The following is a 19,824-nucleotide window of genomic DNA, read 5'->3' on the forward strand; positions in this document are numbered from 1 at the left end:
ATTGGTTTAAATATGCCTCTGACCTGATATTACAGAGCACTAAGGTTGCCATCCTGGTCGAATGTATCAAAAATGACCTTTTCTCGAGAGGGCTTTGTGAGGGCATGGAATAGAACTCTGACTCCTTCTTGGTGCCAGCTGAAGAGGGCAGCCCTATGGCTGAAAGGCGGTCCTGGGATCCAGAAAAAGCAGTTATCTCCAACTCATTCATGCCAGCAAGATGAAACTAACAGCCTAATACATTGGGCCTGAATGATCTTCAATCCTGAAAACCACTCCTGGTGAGGATAAATTTTTGCCAGTCAAAGAAACTATTTAAAGCATTTATTCAGTTAACAAGATCTAATTTAAAGGACCTTCCATCTGTTTGCTGAAAATGTGTTGGCTTATTAATAGACTCATTCTTCTGGTAAATGTTCATGGGTTCTGAATATCAGACACACAAGAGGGGAAAAAAATAATCACCACCACAAAATACATTATTCTGAAACAAAAGTCCTTACACACCCCAGAGTAGTGCCTCTTTGACTCATTACTGACTCCAGTTCATCCAGAAAAATTGTTGAAGGAGCATGATACCGAGCAAGTTCAAATAATACCTGTACCAAGAAAAAAAGAGCAGTTTAAATACTCAGGTTAAAAGTCTCAGTAGCTCTCACTTAAGGGCTTGTAAGAACTAAATCATTAAGCATTTATGTTGTATTTGGTGAACCAAAATAACACTTGCAACCATTGCACTTATTCATCCTAGCATTACCCCCTTGCAGTTAAATGGTCCTGTTTCCAATAATCATTTGTTAACATTGTGGCCAGAAAGGGTAATAATTTGCTCAAGGTTACCCAATCACAATAGGTAAACTTAAACTGGGAACTCCTTCCTTGATTTCCTAGTCTAATGGTTAGCCCCTGCTAACAACAACAGAAGCTAGAAGTGCATCATAACATATGGGTACAATGGCTCTATTTTTTTAAAGCCACTCAAGACAATTTCTCTCATCAGTAATAGATTTATAGTTACAAATAATTACTAGCAATAACTGCAGAAGGGCTATTCTAGGAAAGGGGGTGGGAAACAGAAATAACAGGACGTGCAATGAGATTTTAGTTTATCAAAGAAATCAGGTCCAGATTGATCATTAGAAATACTCTAGTTTAAACGGTCTCCTGTTTATTTGCTTGTCATAAAATATGATCACAAAGTTGGCAATGACTGGAGCAACTGCATTCTATTCAAATGAAGAATAAAAAATGAAAAATGCAACATAACAGAGTTGTATTACAACTACATTTAACTTTAGTAAGTTCAACTGCATGCATTAAACAATCACCAAAAAAAGATGGAAAAACAGATTTGTGTTCAGCAATGCAGGCACAAAATCATTCAGTGACATCGTTATCCACAGACCATGTTTTCTGAGTCTCACTCTCAAATTCCCTAGAATTGGGACAATCTATGAAAAGAGCCCAGGTTGGTTTATAGCTACCCCTGATTTCCTTTTGTCATACCCTACTAATAGGTTACAAGGTCTCACCTAGATGCAGTTTGATCAGACTCCCGTCTCAAGTTCCTAAGCTTCATATGAGATTTAAGACATCGGAAGGAAGCTCATTTTGAAAATGAAGGATTTTTTTTTTTTTTTTGCCTTATGGATTGTCTAATCCCACAAAAGGGGTTAAATCACAGTGTGCTGCATACTGCTTTTGTTTTGTTTTTCTAGGTCATCTGGACCAGTCCTTTCATTTTACAGTTGAAGAAACCAATTTCAGAGAAGTGAAGAGGTTTACCCAGCATCAGAAAATGGCAAAAGTAAGGGTCAAAGCGGTGTCCCAACCCTCGGGCCAGAGTTCTTTCCACAATTTCAGACTACATAAGGGATGAAAATGCTTAAAATAGTGTTCCTAAGCATCTCTGAGGATTTGGAGGGAGTCAGATGGATCCTCTATAAAACATGTAGAATTGAAAGAAGGGAGGGATCAACAAGTTGTATCCATTTGCTAAAGAGATCACTCAACTATTCAATAGCAATCACGTTCTTAAGAGGCATGAACAAAATGCCTTCACCCATTAGGAGAAGAGGGACATAACCAAACCGTAGTCTATAAATAACTCTTTAATTGAAATAAGAGAAACAAATGTCAGGAAAACTCCCCTCTGATTTAGGAGAAGGTCCTAACGGTTCTGTGAAAGACTTCTAAACAAAGAGAGTAGATAAATGCCAAACCCAGTGCTTTTCCACCAAGAGGATGCCAAATGCTTAGAAAATCAAGAGACGGTTGGTGTACAGCATGACCTCTGGAGGATGTGAATTCCTGAAGTCAGTAGGAGATCTAACTCCTACTTTTTTTAATGGGATAACCAGGGTGAATTTATAATAGTGTAATCCCTGTTAACATGGAGAGCTCTTGAGCTCAGGAGTTTTAGGCTGCAATGGATGATGCTGATAGAGTGAGTTAAATTCACATTAATATATATTAGTGCTCCTTAAATATAACAAAATTCCAATAACTGAAATACTAGTAAAATATAAGGATTCGGATAAATGAATGTTTTTGTTAATTCAAGGTTTGGGTTGTTTTTTTTTTTAAACGTCTTTTTTCAACTCACCCTTGATGCAAATGCTGTTAATATCTCTGAGCTGACTTGCTTGTTTTACTCAAGTTTGGTCTTCAGGAAACGTTACAGAACTTCTTTGATCAAGCGTTTGAGAGGTTTTAATATGAAAGACCTGAACAGCAATTCTCACTATAGATAGAAAAGGTCTGGGAGACTCAACTGAATACGTACTGCTTCTGGGACATGTTAATTCTGATTGGTGTGTGTGTGTGTGTGTGTGTGTGTGTGCGCGCGTGCATGCACATGTTCTAATTGTAGGTTATGTGTTTTTGTTTTGTTTTATTTTGTTTGCAGAGGTGGGATAATGAATAATTTCTGATGTTAACTTTTTAGAAATATTGGATTTATAAAAAGTAGAACGATTTCTTTTCTTAAATTAGGCTAAGTGAAAATTCTGGTTAACTGGATCTTGGTTATTTGAGGTTTTACTATATCTTTTTAATATTTATTGATGAGAACACACAGATCACAAATTTAAAGTCACTTAGTAAGATATAAGTGATTTAATGAAAGGTTCCATATAAGTCACAAGCTATTGAAAAGAAGCCAAATGATAGGCCCATGGAACACCAATCTAGCCATTGAAAAACAAGAAGTAATTTTTCTTTGACCACAGGAATATTTGATCAAATGAGATGTTTATGAAAGCATTTTAAAGCACTTTGAAACATAAGCTAATTGTTTTCTTAATACTTACTCATTATACAATCTACTGAATGCAACAGTATAAATCCCATTGCCTATTCCTCCATTCTACCTCTACCATGTTCAATGGGAGGTTATACTTTGGATCTCACCATTACTTTTAAGGGTACTATTTCCATAATAAAAAAATTATATTTTTCTACCTACCTCTTATCATTGTCTCTCCCTATGCCTCTCCCTATGCCAAACTATTTTTTAAAAATCACAGCCTACAACACACAGAAGCTATTCCAAACCATATTTTCTCTCTTCAAGTCTCTCTTACCTTCCCTTCTCCCTCTTTCCATCCACTACATTGAGGACATCCCTTTTCTTATTTCATTGAGAAAATTAAGGCCATCTCTCATGAACTTCTCCTTTTCCCTTGCCATCATTTCAAAACTTCTTGACATTATTCCATATTCTTTCCTCTTTGATCCTGTCCAGTATACTGCTCCTCAATTATCATCCCCCTTCAAATAATCAATCTTTCCCAAAAGGGAAAAATAGGAAGGCCAAAAAGAATCAGAGATAAGTAAGACAACTTTGAAAGTTGCATGTTGAACTGACTATATTTTTAATAATGTTTTATTTTTCCTCAATTACATGTAAAAATAATTAATAGCATTCTTTTTTTAAATTTCAAATAACAAATTTTCTCTCACCCTCCCTTGCTCCCTCACCCTCTTAAATTGACAGTAAGCAATTTGATATAGGTTATACATGTTCAATCATGGAAAACATATCACCAAATTAATTGTACTGTGAAAGAAGATACAGACCCAAGGAAAAAAGCCATGAAAAAAATACAGAAAGTGAAAAATAGTACACTTCAATCTGCATTCAGGTTCCATCAGTTCTTTCTCTGAAGGTGAATAGTATTTTTTTCATCATGAGTTTTTTGGCATTATCTTAGACTGCTGAGAACATCTAAGTCATTCACAATTCATCATACAATATTGCAACAACTGTGTACAATATTCTCCTGGTTTTGCTTGCTTTATTTTGCACCATTTCATATAAGTTTTTCCAGGTCTTATTCATCATTTCTTATAGCATGGTAATATTCCATTACAATCATATATCACAACTTTTTCAGCCATTCCCCAATTGATTGGCATTCCTTCAATTCCCAATTCTTTGTCATCACAAAAAAGAGCTATTATAAAAAATTTTTATATAAATAGGTCTTTCCCTTCCCAACCTCTTTATAAAAAATCTCTTTGAGATAGAGACCTAGTAGAAGTATTGTTGGTTCAAATGGATGCATCACCCATAAGTTTTAAAAGAAGAGCAAACCATGTATAAAGAGATCAACAGTTGCACATATAAATATTCTTCTTCTGTTTTATTAAGTATATGAAACTACTCATTTTCTTTTATATTTGCTAAGTTCAGAATAAAGAAAAATTAACCTACAAGTTGGAGAGGAGACCAGGGATTGGGGAAAAAATTAACAAGGTATTTTGGGGAGATATTGTGATTGAGAATTGGGGGGTATTATGAGAAACAGTTGGAATATTTGGATTTCATGCATAAGAGGGAAATCAAAAATTTGGAGAGTCATCTGTATAGACATGAGATTTAAAGTTGGGGGGAATTAAAATATTGAGGCAGTAGTATATAAAAAGGAAAAAGGGGGGACAGAACTTTAGCACACTCGTAATATCTTTACTTTAGCTCCCTCATAATATCTTTAGAGATTTCAAATATATTATTTCATAAATTAGGCAAAACCATATATAAAATATACTATGTAAAAAAGCTATACATAAAATAGATTATCTCAAGAATCAGACAAAATAGATATTGTTATCACCATTGGACAAGTGAGCAAACTGAGGATCAACAATAATAATTCCACAAATAAATATTAAGCATCTACCTGTTAGGTGCTAGTGATACAGAATCAAATATAAACCAGATCAGGTCATCAAAAAGTCTTTGTTCAGATCAGGTCATCAAAGAGTCTTTATTCTATCTATGATGTGTACTTTGAAGAGGTGGAGAGATCTAAAAAGCTTCATGGAAGAAATGGCATCTGAGCTGAGCCTTAATAGAAGATGAGGATTCTAAGAGGCAAAAGATGAGACACTATATAACATAGATGGGATGTTGAGTTTGGAGACTAGCTAGTAGTCTAGATTGGGTGGAATATAAAAGTACATGAAAGACAAAAAAGGTGAAACACATCTGGAACAGGACCTTTGAGCCAGATGGTGGAGGGCCTTAAATGCCAAGTAGGAAATAAATAACTAAAAAGATGTTAGTTTTGTTTTTTGGGTTTGTTGTTTTTTTAAAGCTATATCATGTGAACCAAATCAGTTCCAATAGAGCAGTAATGAACTGAACCAGCTACACCCAACGAAAGAACTCTGGGAGATGACTATGAACCACTACATAGAATTCCCAATCCCTCTATTTTTGTCCACCTGCACTTTTGATTTCCTTCACAGGCTAATTATACAATATTTCAGAGTCCAATTCTTTTTGTAGAGCAAAATAACTGTTTGGACATGTATACTTATATTGTATTTAATTTATATTTTAACATATTTAACATGTATTGGTCATCCTGCCATCTGGGGGAGGGGGTGGGGGGAAGGAGGGGAAAAATTGGAACAAGGGTTTGGCAATTGTCAGTGCTGTAAAATTACCCATGCATATAACTTGTAAATAAAAAGCTATTAATAAAAAAAAAGCTATATCATGGAGAATGAAAGAAGGGAAAAAGCTGTTGCTTGAAATGCATGGGATTAAAAATAACTAAGACAGAAAAAGGTCTAAATTGCTTTAATTCTTATTTTGTTACTATTTTTTCTGTCAATGACAATACAAATAAAATAAAAATTATAAAAATAGGAATAATTAGAAAATACATAAGTTTAAACTAAATAAAATTATATAATTATATAAAATATATTATAAATAATATATGTGGATAATATATAAATGTCTGAAATTACATCATTGTATATAAATTTCTATTTGTATGGATATATGTTATATGTATATAGTATATATAGTATGACATAATATAACATATCCATATAAATACAAATGTATATAAATTATGAATTAAAATAAATTATTATAAATGTAAAATATAATGAATAACATATGATAGCAATAATAAATAAAATAAATATATTTCTAAAATAAAATGAGCAATAAATTGCTGATAGGCAGCTGTCACCATAGTGCACAGAGTTCTGAGATTAAAGTCCAGAAGACATGATTTTAAATTCCTCCTGAGACACTTAGTAGGTGTGGAATTTTGGGCAAATCTCTTAATTTCTGACTGTCTCAGTTTCCTTACCTGTAAAATGGCTGTTGTGAGGATCAAATGAGATAATATGACACACAGTAGGTGTCATATAAATGTTTTCTTCTGTTTCAAAATTCTAATTACCCCAAGGTATTAGAAGTCAGAAGGGACAACTGTCTTTTGTCAATGATGCTATCATAGGATGTGTGAGCAAAGGCCAAGTAAAAAATGGCCATTCTTTTTGTGTGTGTTTTTGGGAAATAAAAGCCCACAGTGAAATTTTTCATAAGCATCATTTTTGAAACCAGAGGAATTCACCTCCTCACTTCCTTTTACCCTACAAGAATTTAAAGGCAATGAGATCAGGGGTTCCTACCCGGACGAGTTTCTCTGAATCACCCCTCCACTTGCTAACAATGGTAGATGCAGAAATATTAAAGAAGGTTGTTTTGCATTCAGTAGCCACAGCTTTAGCCAGCAAAGTCTTTCCAGTACCTAGAGATGCAAGAATGAGATTGAACATTCAGTGGTAGAAGCCAGACACTATCTCAAGGTGGGCTCAGCTGGGCTGAGACATACAATAGCAACTTTCCCAATGAGTTAGAAGTGGACTATAACACTTTCAAAATGAATTCATCCCACTCAACAAAAGGATAACTCAACTAACAGAGAAACAAAAGTAGAAGACATAAAAATGTGTATTTACCTGGAGGACCATAAAGTAATAGTCCTTTCCATGGGGAAAGAATCCCTGTAAACAGCTGTGGATACTATGGAAACAAGAGAAATTCAGGGATAAATTACATGTTTTGTACGCATGAGGAAAACTAGCAAAAATAAAAGTGAAGAACATAAAATTCAGGTCTCTTATAATGTGTATTTAATAGGATTAAATTTCATGTGTAATTGTATCTAGGATATACTAGGACATATTCAACATATATAGGATGCTTGCCATCTAGGGGAGGGGGTGGAGGGTGGGAGGGAAAAATCGGAACAGAAGTGAGTGCAAGGGATAATGTTGTAAAAAAAATTACCCTGGCATGGATTCTGTCAATAAAAAGTTATTATAATAAAAAAAAAATTCATGTGTAATGACCAACTTGATTTTCTGACTGAATTTTAAAAAATATTTATTCTTAATAAAGGTGCATGTAGACACTATATTTGGTAGCACATTTCAAAATATTTCTTACAGATTTCTTATTATTTTACCCTAAATTTTATATTTACTCCAAATTTTTATTATATTATATATATTATAATTTATATTATATTTATATTAACCCTGAATATTTATATTTTATCCTGAATTTTAGTCTGGAGAAATTTATAGAGACTGTACAAAGTTTGCCAGGATCTTTCTACTTAAAAAATAAAAAGAATGACCAAACTTAGGAATATAGAATATTAAGTAGCTATGCACCTCTACCATTTTGCAGTAGCATGTTTCACGCAAGAATAACATTTAGTAACAAATTCAGTAAAAAATAAAGCAAAGAATCTCCACTTTCTTTCTGATTCTCAATTTATTCACCAGTAAAATGAGATAATAATAGTCATCTGCTTCACATAGGATTCAATGAGGGTAATACAAGATAAAAGCATGTGGATGAACTTTGTCCTTTTAAAGGAATACCTTTTTAAAGAAAGGCATTTTTACTATAAAAGGTATATTTTTAGGAGGCTGATGTGAAGTTAAATAGACAATGACATCCTATTCAAAAAACAACTGAATATATCCAATTACTTCCTGAGCTCTAAGTCTGTGGTCCTACATCCTATGATCTTAAGGAATTTTTATACCTAGCCAATTATCTTAAACTAAGTCATCAATATAATAAGATTTCCAAATGGACATTAACATTATGAATTTGGCTTTAGATTAGTCTAATCTGGGCAAAGCAGCCTGATACAGCTAAGTACCTAATTCATTGATGACAAAACACCCTGTACTTCATTTCCTATTACATGCGACTCTTAACATATATCTGTCCAATTGATAACAGGTAGGGATAACTCCCAAGAGATGATTTTAGAGCTTTTTCGTCCTTACCCTTATAGGATACACAACAGCCTCTTTGACTAACTGCTTGGCTGCATCAAGTCCAATAATGTCATTCCACTTTATGTTGGGATTCTGGAGATAAATGTCCTGCAATGCACATTTGATCATTTTGTTAAAATTAATGTTTTTCTCTATAGCAATAATAAACACAAAGACAGAAAAACAGTTGACTTATAATAGGCTATAAAGTGCTGGTAATAAAAACTTTTCACATTATACATGGACATACTGAAATTTTTGGTTAGTTCACCAAAGGGAGGCAATGAAAACATTCAGTTCTTTTCCCTGGAGAAGCCATTGATGACAGATACTTCTAGAAAAATTCTTGTATCTATGGACTTCACCTGCCTTCAGTCAATAACAAATAAAGGTGATTTATGGCAATAATTAAAAAGGCTCCAGAATATGCCTTCAAATTACATGAGTTTTTACTGTGAAACAGAGTTACTGAAGGAGCAAGGGGCTCTTTTTTTCCCCTTGGTCTTGCTAATACTTTCCTAATTCATTACACAAAAAGAGGTAATGCTATTTAGAAAGCAATTTCTTTTTATTCCCAGTGATGGCTCCCTGTTTCTATCAGGTAGCAATTGCTTCTACCAAATTCAAAAAAGGCAACTACAAAACAAAAGTGCAGGTTTTTCTCTTATTGGGACTTTAATTTTATTGGGTTTTTAGAGGCATTAGCAACTATTTGGGGCAAACAATTAAGATGGCTTTTACTGATAACTAATTTAGAGTTTCTAAACTTCAGTTTCACAAGAAGCATAAAAAAAAGAAAAGAAAACTCTCTCAGGTTTTTTTGCTGCATCAAGTTACCTGAATTTGTAAGTATTTTGTATCAAAAATGCTGTCATTAAGAAAATCCAACCATGGAACTATCCTTGCAGTAAAATGTTCCATAAAGATCATGAGACCCACCCATGTGGGTGATGTTAGTAAAGACATTCAAGACAAACATTATAAGAAGCAGATTCCCGCATAGATTAGAGTTAAAAGCTATATTTAATAAGATTAAATTTCATGCGTGGTGACCAACTCGATTTTCAAATTTTTTACAATCTCCCTTAATTGTCAATCACTAACTTATCACATACTTTGGGGAAAAGGCAACAGGCAAAGACCCAAGGAATGGTGTATTTACTTGATGGCTCTGGGTATGGCCAGCTATGTTCCAAATGAAGACTTTTCCAGAATTGAGATCAAGGCCAGTATTATTATGAACTACATCCTTTGTGTGGGCTCAATATAGGGAAGGACATTTCTCATGATCACAACTATCCAACAACAGAGTGGATTGCCTCTGGAGGTGGTGAAATACACAGCACTGTAAGTTCTCCAGTAGAGATTGGACATATAACCACTTTCTAGGAAGGCTATAGAGGGGATTCTGTTTTAGGGACTGTGCTGACCTCTAAAGATGCTGCCAGCTTACACTCACTTATTATTTTGTTCATATCATCCCTTTTGTAAAAAAAAAATATGTTTTGTATGAATTGATGCAAAGTGAAATAAGTATATAGCTTATATGTGCTGTGCTAAATATTTTACAATTATTATCTCATTTGGACCTCACAACTCTGGAGAGGTAGATGCTAATATTATCCCCATTTTACAGATGAGGAAAATGAGGCAAACAGAGGTTAAGTGACTTGCCCAGGCTCATACAGCTATTGAACATCTTTCAAAGTTTGGATTCAAAGAGGAGAAGATTCTTCCCTGATTTCTGTGCAGAGATAGGAGACTATAGGTGTGGAACAGTGCATATAATGCCATACTAGTTAGGTTTAATGAATTATTTTTTCACTTTTTAAAAGTCTTTATTATAAGGGATAGAACTTTGTGAGTTGGAGTGGGAGATATACTGGGAAATGTAGGCAATATCTTTTTAAAAAAATACAATTTCTTTTTAAAAAGTTACAATTGACAGGATTCTTATTTGTTTGATCTTTTAAATAAATGAGTTTACAATATGGTCATGTATTTCTAATATTACAGATTCTAAGGTCAAATTTCCTTCTGTGACAAAAGCTTAGCCTGAGGAACCTTTCAGCTTCTGCTGGCACATTGTGATAACTGACAAAGCTGAACGATTTTTAGAAATTAAGAGTTGGAATGTGATGCAAGGAAAAGGACAGATTCAGGAGTCATTATTTTTGAGTTCAAATCCTGCCTGTGTTTGAATAAGTCACTTAAATACCTTGTTCCTCAGGTTCCTAAAATAAAGGAGGTCAACTAATGATCTTTGAGATCCCTTCAGCTCTGTTTACTACTCTCTATGGGGGAAGGGACAGGAAGATACATTAGACTTTTCTCTGAGAAAAGTTTGTTCATTTATATAATATGTATGTATAATATAATATATAGTATATATTTAAAAACCAAATGTTTATTTAACTAGTTAACAAAAAAATTAGAAAGCAAGTCTATAGTTCAAAATCTATCTTGTTTCTTACATCAATCCATGAATCTAAATTGTCTAAAGTGATTCCGTGTCTTGCCAATTTTATTATCTGCCAAGATAGCAGCAGATATTTGCCACCAACACCACTCAATCAATCAATAAGCATTATGCATTAAGTTTATTATGTGCTAAGCATTGAAGATGCAAAGATAAAGTAAAAATATATCCTGCCCTCAAGGAGTTTAATTTTAATGGGAGTGGGAGGTCAGAGTAGAGATGGGGATCACAATATTTGAATTCACATATTTCTACTGGGCTGGAACTAATTAGCATATTTTACATTAACTGATTTCAAATAGCTCGAATTTGACCATGGGTGATCTCTTCAGAGGATTCATTATTTGCACTAATCAGGATCTAGTTGTATATAGTTATAGGTACATATAAAATAAAAAAAAGAGCAAATGGTAATCTGAGGGGAAGGGAACTAATCTGGAGAGGACTAATCTCTTTTGTATTATTGAGTCACGTAAGAAAGCAGTGATTCTAAAAGGCACAAATAAAGAGAGAGGGCAATCCAGTCACAGAATCAAACAGTACAAAAGTACAGAGGTGGAAGAAAAGTGTGTGTGTGTGTGTGTGTGTGTGTGTGTGTGTCTGTCTGTCTATCTGTGAGAGAGACAGAGGTGGGGTGGGGAAAGACAGAAAGACAGAAAGAGAGGAAGAGGGAGAGGGAGAGAGGAAGGAAGGGAGGGAAGGAGAGTGAGTGTGAAGGGAAAACAAGCTTTGGCACATGATTAGATATTTTAGGAAAGAGTAAGGAGGATACTACCAATGTTGCAAACTTGGGTGACAAGGAAGATGATGGGCTTCCTGAAAGATAGTAGGGAAATTAGAAAGAGGAGTAGGTTTGGGAGAAAAGATACTGAGTTCTGTTTTGGACATGTTGATTTTGAGATCCCTGTGGTCCATGCAGTTCAAAATACTTGAGAGATAGTCAGTGGTACAGGGCTGGAGTTCTACAGAGAGACTGGGGATAGACACAAAGATCTGGGAATCATTACTATTGAGATAATTGAAGCTGTGGGAGCTAATGAAATATCCAGTCAGAAAATGTAGAGATAAAAGAAAAAAAATAGGACATGACTTGTACTTATCTGAAAACTGGATGGACTGCCCAAAGCAGAGACTGGGTACCACTTGTGGAAGATAGAGTGGATTTAAGTGTCCACCATCAGGTTGAGCTGCATGACCTCTGCTGCATGGCCTCTGAGGTCCCTTCCTGCTTTAGTGTCCTGCTCTCAGTGTTGATTTACCCTCTTGCTTCACCTCCTTTATGAAGGATGGTTCAGGGAATACTTCCTGCTATCTGCCTCCAGACTCTAACTAATATTGTGCTCCATAAATATAAAAAGTCAGAAGTAGTCCTTTTGGTTGGAATCATCAGTGATCTCTCTGATACAAGGCCTAGTTTATCCTCAAATTATGAAGTCATCTTCTTGATTTTTTTTTTTTTGCCTTTTTCTGAAACTAAGATCTAAAGAAGGTTTTTTGTTTTGGCCAGGGGACAAGGGATAGGCATGGTGAGGAGACAATGTATTTTACCTTAGCTGAACCTCTGCCTTCCTTATAAATAAGTCCTTTTTCAGTTGATTATCATGGTCTCTATTGCAAGATGGGTTTTTTGTATTGTAATTTTATGATTCTATAATTTATTTATCATGCATAATTGTGCCTCTAAATATGAGCATCTTTGCAATTGGGGGCACTTTATAAATAAATGATCATATTTATTGTTATTAATAAAAGAAACAATCTACGCACTCCACTCCACTAGCCACAATCAGGCTCAGTAAATTTGTGAATTGAATATCAGATCTTACCCTGCTTACAACAGCCGCAAGTTCTCTCATCTCACTATTCATGCCAATAAATGCACTAAGAGGTTTTAGCAATCGTACCTGAAGATAGAAACAAAAAGCCTAACATTAAGATGTTGTTTCATAATTTAGAAAAAAACAAGTGTACACAAAGACAAGATAAGGTGTTATAATGACCTTTGATCTCTATTTCTAATTTCATTTTCTAAAGTTCATTTAGGTTTTGGTATCTTTTGAAAGACAAATATAACATAACTGCCACTTACTGAAGGGTCTGGATTATAGTCAAAACTGTTTAAGGTTATTTCATTGGTTGTTCCTTTGATAGCATCTGTGATCAACCCATGGAAATCAATTACTTGACCCTGAAAGTTAACAATGATTATTTACTGTGTGAAATATTTCACTAAATTGTAGACAATTTTATTAAAGCTACAGGAATTATTTTTATTATTTTTAGTGTATAAGGTGAGATTTCTAAAACAAGAAATATACAGAAAAGGGGGCCTGTACTTAATAGAATCACAGCTTAAATCAATCTTAGCACATATAACAATCCCAATATTTTAGAAAGGAAGAAACTGAGGTTTCAAGAAATTGGGTGACTTTCTAAAGTATAAGCCCCAGGAATAGAACCCAATTCTCCTAATTCTCAGCCTAGTGCTCATTCCACTACATCATACAGACTCAACTATGGGTTAAAAAGTCTTATGTCAACATCATATATGGCATTTTTGTCTTGCCAGATATAGTAAAGACTCAGAGAAATGATCACATCCTTGTTGACTCGTGCCATCTGCCAAATCTAACAATATTATACAATATATACAATTCAAGTATTCAATACAATACATTTCAAGTATTCTTATGCTTTGGAAATATGCATTCTCAATATAAGATGAGCTTATTGAAAGAAAAAACCTAAGCATATAGAAAATAAACAAACCTAATATAAAATGGGTGACTGAGGTGACATGGTTTTCTCTTGTAGGTGTAAAAATAAAATAAAATATTTATGGTCTATAGCAAGGATTTCAAGCAGACCAGCCATGTTCTATCACAGGGACTATTTCATGTGCTATCCCTTTCATTTTTCTCCTTGGACACTTTATATATTATATTATAGTGTAGACTAAAGAAAGGCTTTCCTTCTTGGGCATTCAAAATGGCCCCAGTTTCTAAACTTCAAATATCTGTGGGCTGAGGGAGGGGTGAGAATGACATTTAGTATCACACCTTTCTCCGTGTATCCTGATATCATTCTAGAGAGAATGAGAGTATAAATTTAGATTGCAACATCGGAGATAAAAGATGACATCAGCAAGCCACTATTGATTAGTGAGTAAATAAAATACTCAATATAATATACGACAGTTGTACTACAAGTTATAGTCTTGATTATAATGGACCAGCACTACAATTGAAAAAAGTTTCCTATTTATTTCAAAATCTTATAAGAAATCTTCCCATTTTAAATGATGAATATTTCAGTGTTTGACTTACCCTTCTGGGGTGAGCATTGTCACCCCCAACACCTTTGTTGATTCCTGATATATTTAAACCAAAGTCAGAAGTCTCTGAGGTAGTTATATTGTCAGCCTCCTAAAGAGGGAAGAAAACAGTTGCAAGGATAAAAATTCAGTTCTGAACACTGGTCCAGTTGCATATGCTATACTTATCATGTAATGCTGCATATTATGGTTACCTATGTTTATGTCTTATCCTGCGACTAGGTTATAAATTTCATGAGGGCAGACTATGGACCTGGCATAGTGCTCTGCACATAGTAGGCAGTCACATTTCTCAGTTGGTAGCACTGATCTAATTCATCAAGTGTTCTTAAAGGAACACATTATAGGGGGAAATAACCTTGAAAAATTAAACATAATGTGTTGGTCTTATGAATGGGGAAAGTTCTTTAGCATTTTTGTGATTTAGTACCTAATTCCAACTGAATGAAACATCAGTCTTTATGTAACGTAAAATACTTTCTTTTATATACCCAAGTAATGCTACTCTCCTCAGCCATCCAAAAGGCATATCCCTATCAACAGAACATGTTGAATAGAAATAACTAGCCTATCTCACTACTTCTTATTTTTACCTTTAGCATCATATTGTAATTACCTGAGGTAACCATTCATAGGCCAACCTACCCAAGAACTACAAGGATCTAGTTTAGTATTCCTTCATAATATTTCTTTTGATCCTTTTTCTCAGCTTTCTACCTTCATTTTCCATTATACAATTTCCCCTTATTGCCTAACATGGATTCTCTACACTTATTCAGTTTTTTCTGCCCCTTGGATGGCAGGAATAAAGATATGAGTCACATTTCTATCATGATCAAGTCCCCTACTCCCCAATTCATACCAACCTGTTTTTAAAACACACACATACAGACCAATTTTTAGAATTTCATGGTATAAGGAAGTCCTTGTGAGAAAACTCCTTCAATCAATGTAAACTAGCACTTGTTCTGAAAACTTGCAGTATTAAGAGAGTTGCTGAGGAGGGACTTCTTCACAGTCACGCAGGCTTTGACATAAGCATTCAGGATTCTAAAGCCACCTACTTCTTTCTTTCTGTCTGCCTGTCTCTTGTCTGTCTGTCTCTGTCTCACTCTCTCTTCAGCCTGTATTTCTGAAACTGGGTTCATAACAAGAGAAAACCTTGAAGAGAAGTGGAACCATTGGTAGGGTCACTGCAGGCTGGGAGACCTTTCCTGTTTCTCTCTCTTCTGACTTTATAAAGTGTTTCGAAACTAGCACTCATGTATAAAGGATAAGTGATTTCAACAACCCAAAAAAAGTCATGTATGAAATCTAGAGTCAAATGACGATCCCCTTTCACCATGCACTAGATGAGAATCAATTTAATTCCCCCCCCCCAAGAAAAAAAAAACTAATATCTCTCCTTTTGGTAGCTATATCTTAATGTGAACAACTGATGAGGATCTATCACAGTCACAATCAATTATAGTAAACAAGCTTTGGAAGTTCCATTTTAACCTGTTTAGAGTTATCCTTGTTGGGGGACTTGGGCTCCAATGTCTTCCCTGATGTCGTCTTTGACTGTGGCCGATGTTGAGGGATCCTAGGAAGATTCTGAGAAGCATCATTCACCACCCTATGGTACAAAAAACCTTGAAGGAAATTATTTTAACTACTTAATTTGCAGCAAGCAAGCAATCAGGAAGTACAGCAAACCTGAGGGAAGAGAGTCATACACTTTAAGACTATCCTCCTTGCACTCTTCTGCTTCCAGCTCAATGCTCTCTGACCTTCCTCCCTGACGATTCATGTGCTTCAAATCTGACTCAAAACTCACCTCCTCCAGGAAGCTGCATTCCTCATTCTACTCTGAATATTCCTGTTTTCCACCTTCCCTTAACCTTATATATGGTTTAATCAGGTAGCACTTTGTGTTTGATAAGTAATTTGCCTCTTCATTTATGAAGCAGACTCCCTCAAAGACAGCAATTGTGCGCTTATTCACTTATTTTGGGGTCCTATTCATTCTGTGCTTGATCTGTGGGAAAGTTTTCCAAGCTTGTATTAGTCTGACTAGATACACTGCACTTTGATCCAAACATAGTCATATTATTTTAGTCTTCTTCAAGAACGAAGGACAACAACCTACCAATATACACATTATATACAATACCACTATGTACAATACATATACCATATTTTCTACCATATACAATATTCAAAAACATTTTTAAATAAAAATAACTTAAAATATGATCTAAAATTACTTAGAATTTGTATTCATGAAAGATTTTTTTAAAAAATAATTCTTACTAGTTATTCCTCAGAATATCTTTCTAAGGTAGAAATAAATTCAATATGTTATAATATCCATTTTATGGATAAAGAATTACACACAAAAAAGCAAAAGACTTTTTATTAGGTTCACATAGTAAATGGGGAAGATCAAGAAACCCTGCAGTTATAAGTTGTTGCTCAGTCTTCTCTGATCCCCTATTCAATACGCAACTTAAGTGTTCACTAGAATTTTTTAATACACACCTTAAGTATTAACTAGAATTTTCCCCTCTTATACTAACATCCTACTTAATTGTATTTTTGACTTAATTTTTTTCATGGGAATGTTTGTGTATTTGTATTTGGTAATATAGCCTCAATGAGAAAGCCTATGTTAGTAAAAAGAGTATAAAACACTGTCATTCTCATCTTGTAGAAAATGCAATGTTCCAAGAGTCCAGAGGCCTGGGTTCCCAGACCAGCCCCACCAAGAACGCTCTGATCTGTGCTCAACAAATAGTGGCAGCTTTTCTCTGACTCACTTTTATCTGATATAAAATAACTAAACAATTTGCATTCTAAATACCTCTCTCTGCCTTTAAGAGGATGCACATGTTGTCTTTCCTTTTTATAGAATTAAATAATCGCTTTTAATTTTCAAAACATATGCAAAGATAATTTTCAATATTCACCTTGGCAAAACCTTGTGTTCCTATTTTTTCCCTCCCTTCCCCCCATTTTCTTCCCTAGATTACAATAATCCAATATAGGTTAAACATGCACAATTCCTTTATACATATTTCCACATTTATCATGGTGCACAAGAAAAATCAGATCAAAAAAGGGGAAAAGTGAGAAAGAAAACAAAATGCAAGCAAACAACAACAGTGAAAATGCTATGTTGTGCTCCACACTCAGTCCCCATAGTCCTCTCTCTGGGTGCAGATGTCTCTCTCCATCACTAAATAATTGGAACTGGTTTGAATCATCTCGTTGAAGAGAGCCACGTCCATCAGAATTGATCATTGTTGCCATGTACAGGGATCACCTGGTCCTGCTCATTTCACTCAGCATCAGTTCATGTCTCTCCAGGCCTCTCTGTAATCATCCTGCTGGTCATTTCTTATAGAACAATAATATTCCATAACATTCATGTACCACAATTTATTCAGCCATTCTCCAACTGATGGGCATCCTCTCAGTTTCCAGTTCCTTGCCACTACAAAAAAGTCTGCACTTTGTTGCACTACATATTGTCTTCTCAAATGGAATATAAGCTCCTTGAGGACAATCTTTATATTCCCCTGCACTTGGCATGATGCTTAACAAGTGCTTAATAAATATTACTGATAATATGAAATATTTATGGAAGTTCCATGAGAAATAGAGAACCTTTACAGAATGTAAGCCCTTCCTACTTTACTCCCAACTCCAGGCTAGCCTTAATTCCTGAATGCTGTCTTCTCCCCACATTTACCGGGTTCTTCCCTGATTTCCTCCAAAACTATTCCATTCTCACGTTTTACAGGAGGCCCTGCCTGGTCCTCTCCCCCATTGCCTTTCTTCTGGGATAACTTCCCACTATTCTGTATACATCTCGTGTATACATAGGAAACCCCATTACAATGGGATTGTGTTTTTTTCTCTTTGTTGACGCATTGTAGTTGACATTAAAAAAAAAAAAAAACAAAACTTCGCTTACATGACTGTCTTGATCACATGATCCCTAGGAAATTGACAGAAGATGGGGATTTTATATTCATCTGACAAATCAAGAAACTGAAGCATAAGATGGAGCAGCTGCTTGGAAATCATCAAAGAAGTTAAGAAAAAAACTGGAACCTAAGCTTCTATTCCAGTTCCCTCTATTTATTCTCTGTATTATTTTATCTAAATTTACATACACATGTATACATTCTTTTTTTTTTTGCTGAGGCAATTGGGGTTCAGTGACTTGCCCAGGGTCCCACAGCTAGGAAGTGTTAAGTGTCTGAGATCACATTTGCACTCAGGTCTCCCTGACTTCAGGGCTGGTGCTCTATTCACTCTGCCACCCAGCTGCCCCACACATGTATATATTCTCAAACATCCCTTGAATTTATTCATTTTCTTCCTTTCTGAAGCATCCATGTTTGGTCTTTAGCATGAACTGAGCATGTTCTTCAGTGATTTTTCAGTTGTGTCCAACTCTTCATGACCCCATTTAGGGCTTTCTCAGAAAATATCCTGGACTGGCTAGTCATTTCCTTTTACAGCTCATTTTACAGATGAGGAAAACAGGCTTAAGTGACTGCCCAGGATTGCATCACTAATAAATGTCTGAGGCCAGATTTGAGCTCAGGAAGATGCTTCTACTAGCTAGAACAAATACATATACATACATCCATCTATATATCCACCTACAGTCTTCTAGAATTCTGAACTAGACTAGGTTTGATCTACAGTAGGAGACACACACGCATGACCTTCTGGAATTCTAGGCTGATATTTCTCTCCCTCTCCCTCTCTCTCTGTGTCTATCTTTCTCTTCTCTCTCTCCCCTTCTCTCTTTGTCTCTGTTTCTCTGTCTTTGTTTCTTTCTCTCTCTCTCTCTGTCTCTTTTTTCTCTCTCTATCTCTGTCTCTCTCTGTATCTCTCTGCCTCTATCTGTGTCTCTGTTTCTCTCTGTATCTTTTTCTCTCCTCTCCTCTCTTCTCTGTCTCTGTCTGTGTGTGTGTGTGTACATACACATATATACATACATACTATATATATAATTCTAAAATGTATAGTCCATAATACATATACATATGTAGTATAGCATTCTAGACTACATATATATATATATGTAGTCCAAGTTTGATCTTTAACTACAATGTGTATGTAAATATGTGTGTATATAAACTCAAATGTATTCTTCTAGAATTCTAATATATATATATATTCTAATATATATATATATATATAATAAATATATATATATATATGTGTGTGTGTGTGTGTGTGTGTATATTCTAGCTAACAATCAAACTTGGACTAGCTCAGAAAGGAAAAACAAAAAATAAATTCAGGGATGTTTAAGAATTAATTAATTTCTTAAACAATTAATTGTTTAAGAAAAGTTTCCAGCCTTGATGACAGCCCTCCACAAATGAATGTT

The 19,824-nt window shown here is 34.8% G+C and overlaps 1 protein-coding gene across 3 annotated transcripts in view; it reads right to left on the reverse strand.

The window, feature by feature from the left end:
• The window catches only part of KATNAL2 (katanin catalytic subunit A1 like 2), a 129,698-nt gene that overhangs the window by 32,486 nt on the left and 77,388 nt on the right, over positions 1-19,824 (reverse strand). Inside the window, exons 4-11 of one of the 3 annotated variants that reach the window (XM_031945987.1) lie at positions 15,927-16,060; positions 14,419-14,517; positions 13,182-13,280; positions 12,919-12,996; positions 8,623-8,721; positions 7,273-7,336; positions 6,943-7,061; positions 508-599 (exon numbers count right to left, since the gene is read on the reverse strand). In XM_031945987.1, coding sequence (XP_031801847.1) covers positions 508-599; positions 6,943-7,061; positions 7,273-7,336; positions 8,623-8,721; positions 12,919-12,996; positions 13,182-13,280; positions 14,419-14,517; positions 15,927-16,060 — 784 coding nt within the window. The remainder of the gene's footprint in view (positions 1-507; positions 600-6,942; positions 7,062-7,272; positions 7,337-8,622; positions 8,722-12,918; positions 12,997-13,181; positions 13,281-14,418; positions 14,518-15,926; positions 16,061-19,824) is intronic. The other 2 variants (XM_031945986.1, XM_031945988.1) reach the window with 2 other exon arrangements.

Source organism: Sarcophilus harrisii, chromosome 1, assembly GCF_902635505.1.
Source record: "Sarcophilus harrisii chromosome 1, mSarHar1.11, whole genome shotgun sequence".
Lineage (NCBI taxonomy): Eukaryota > Metazoa > Chordata > Mammalia > Dasyuromorphia > Dasyuridae > Sarcophilus > Sarcophilus harrisii.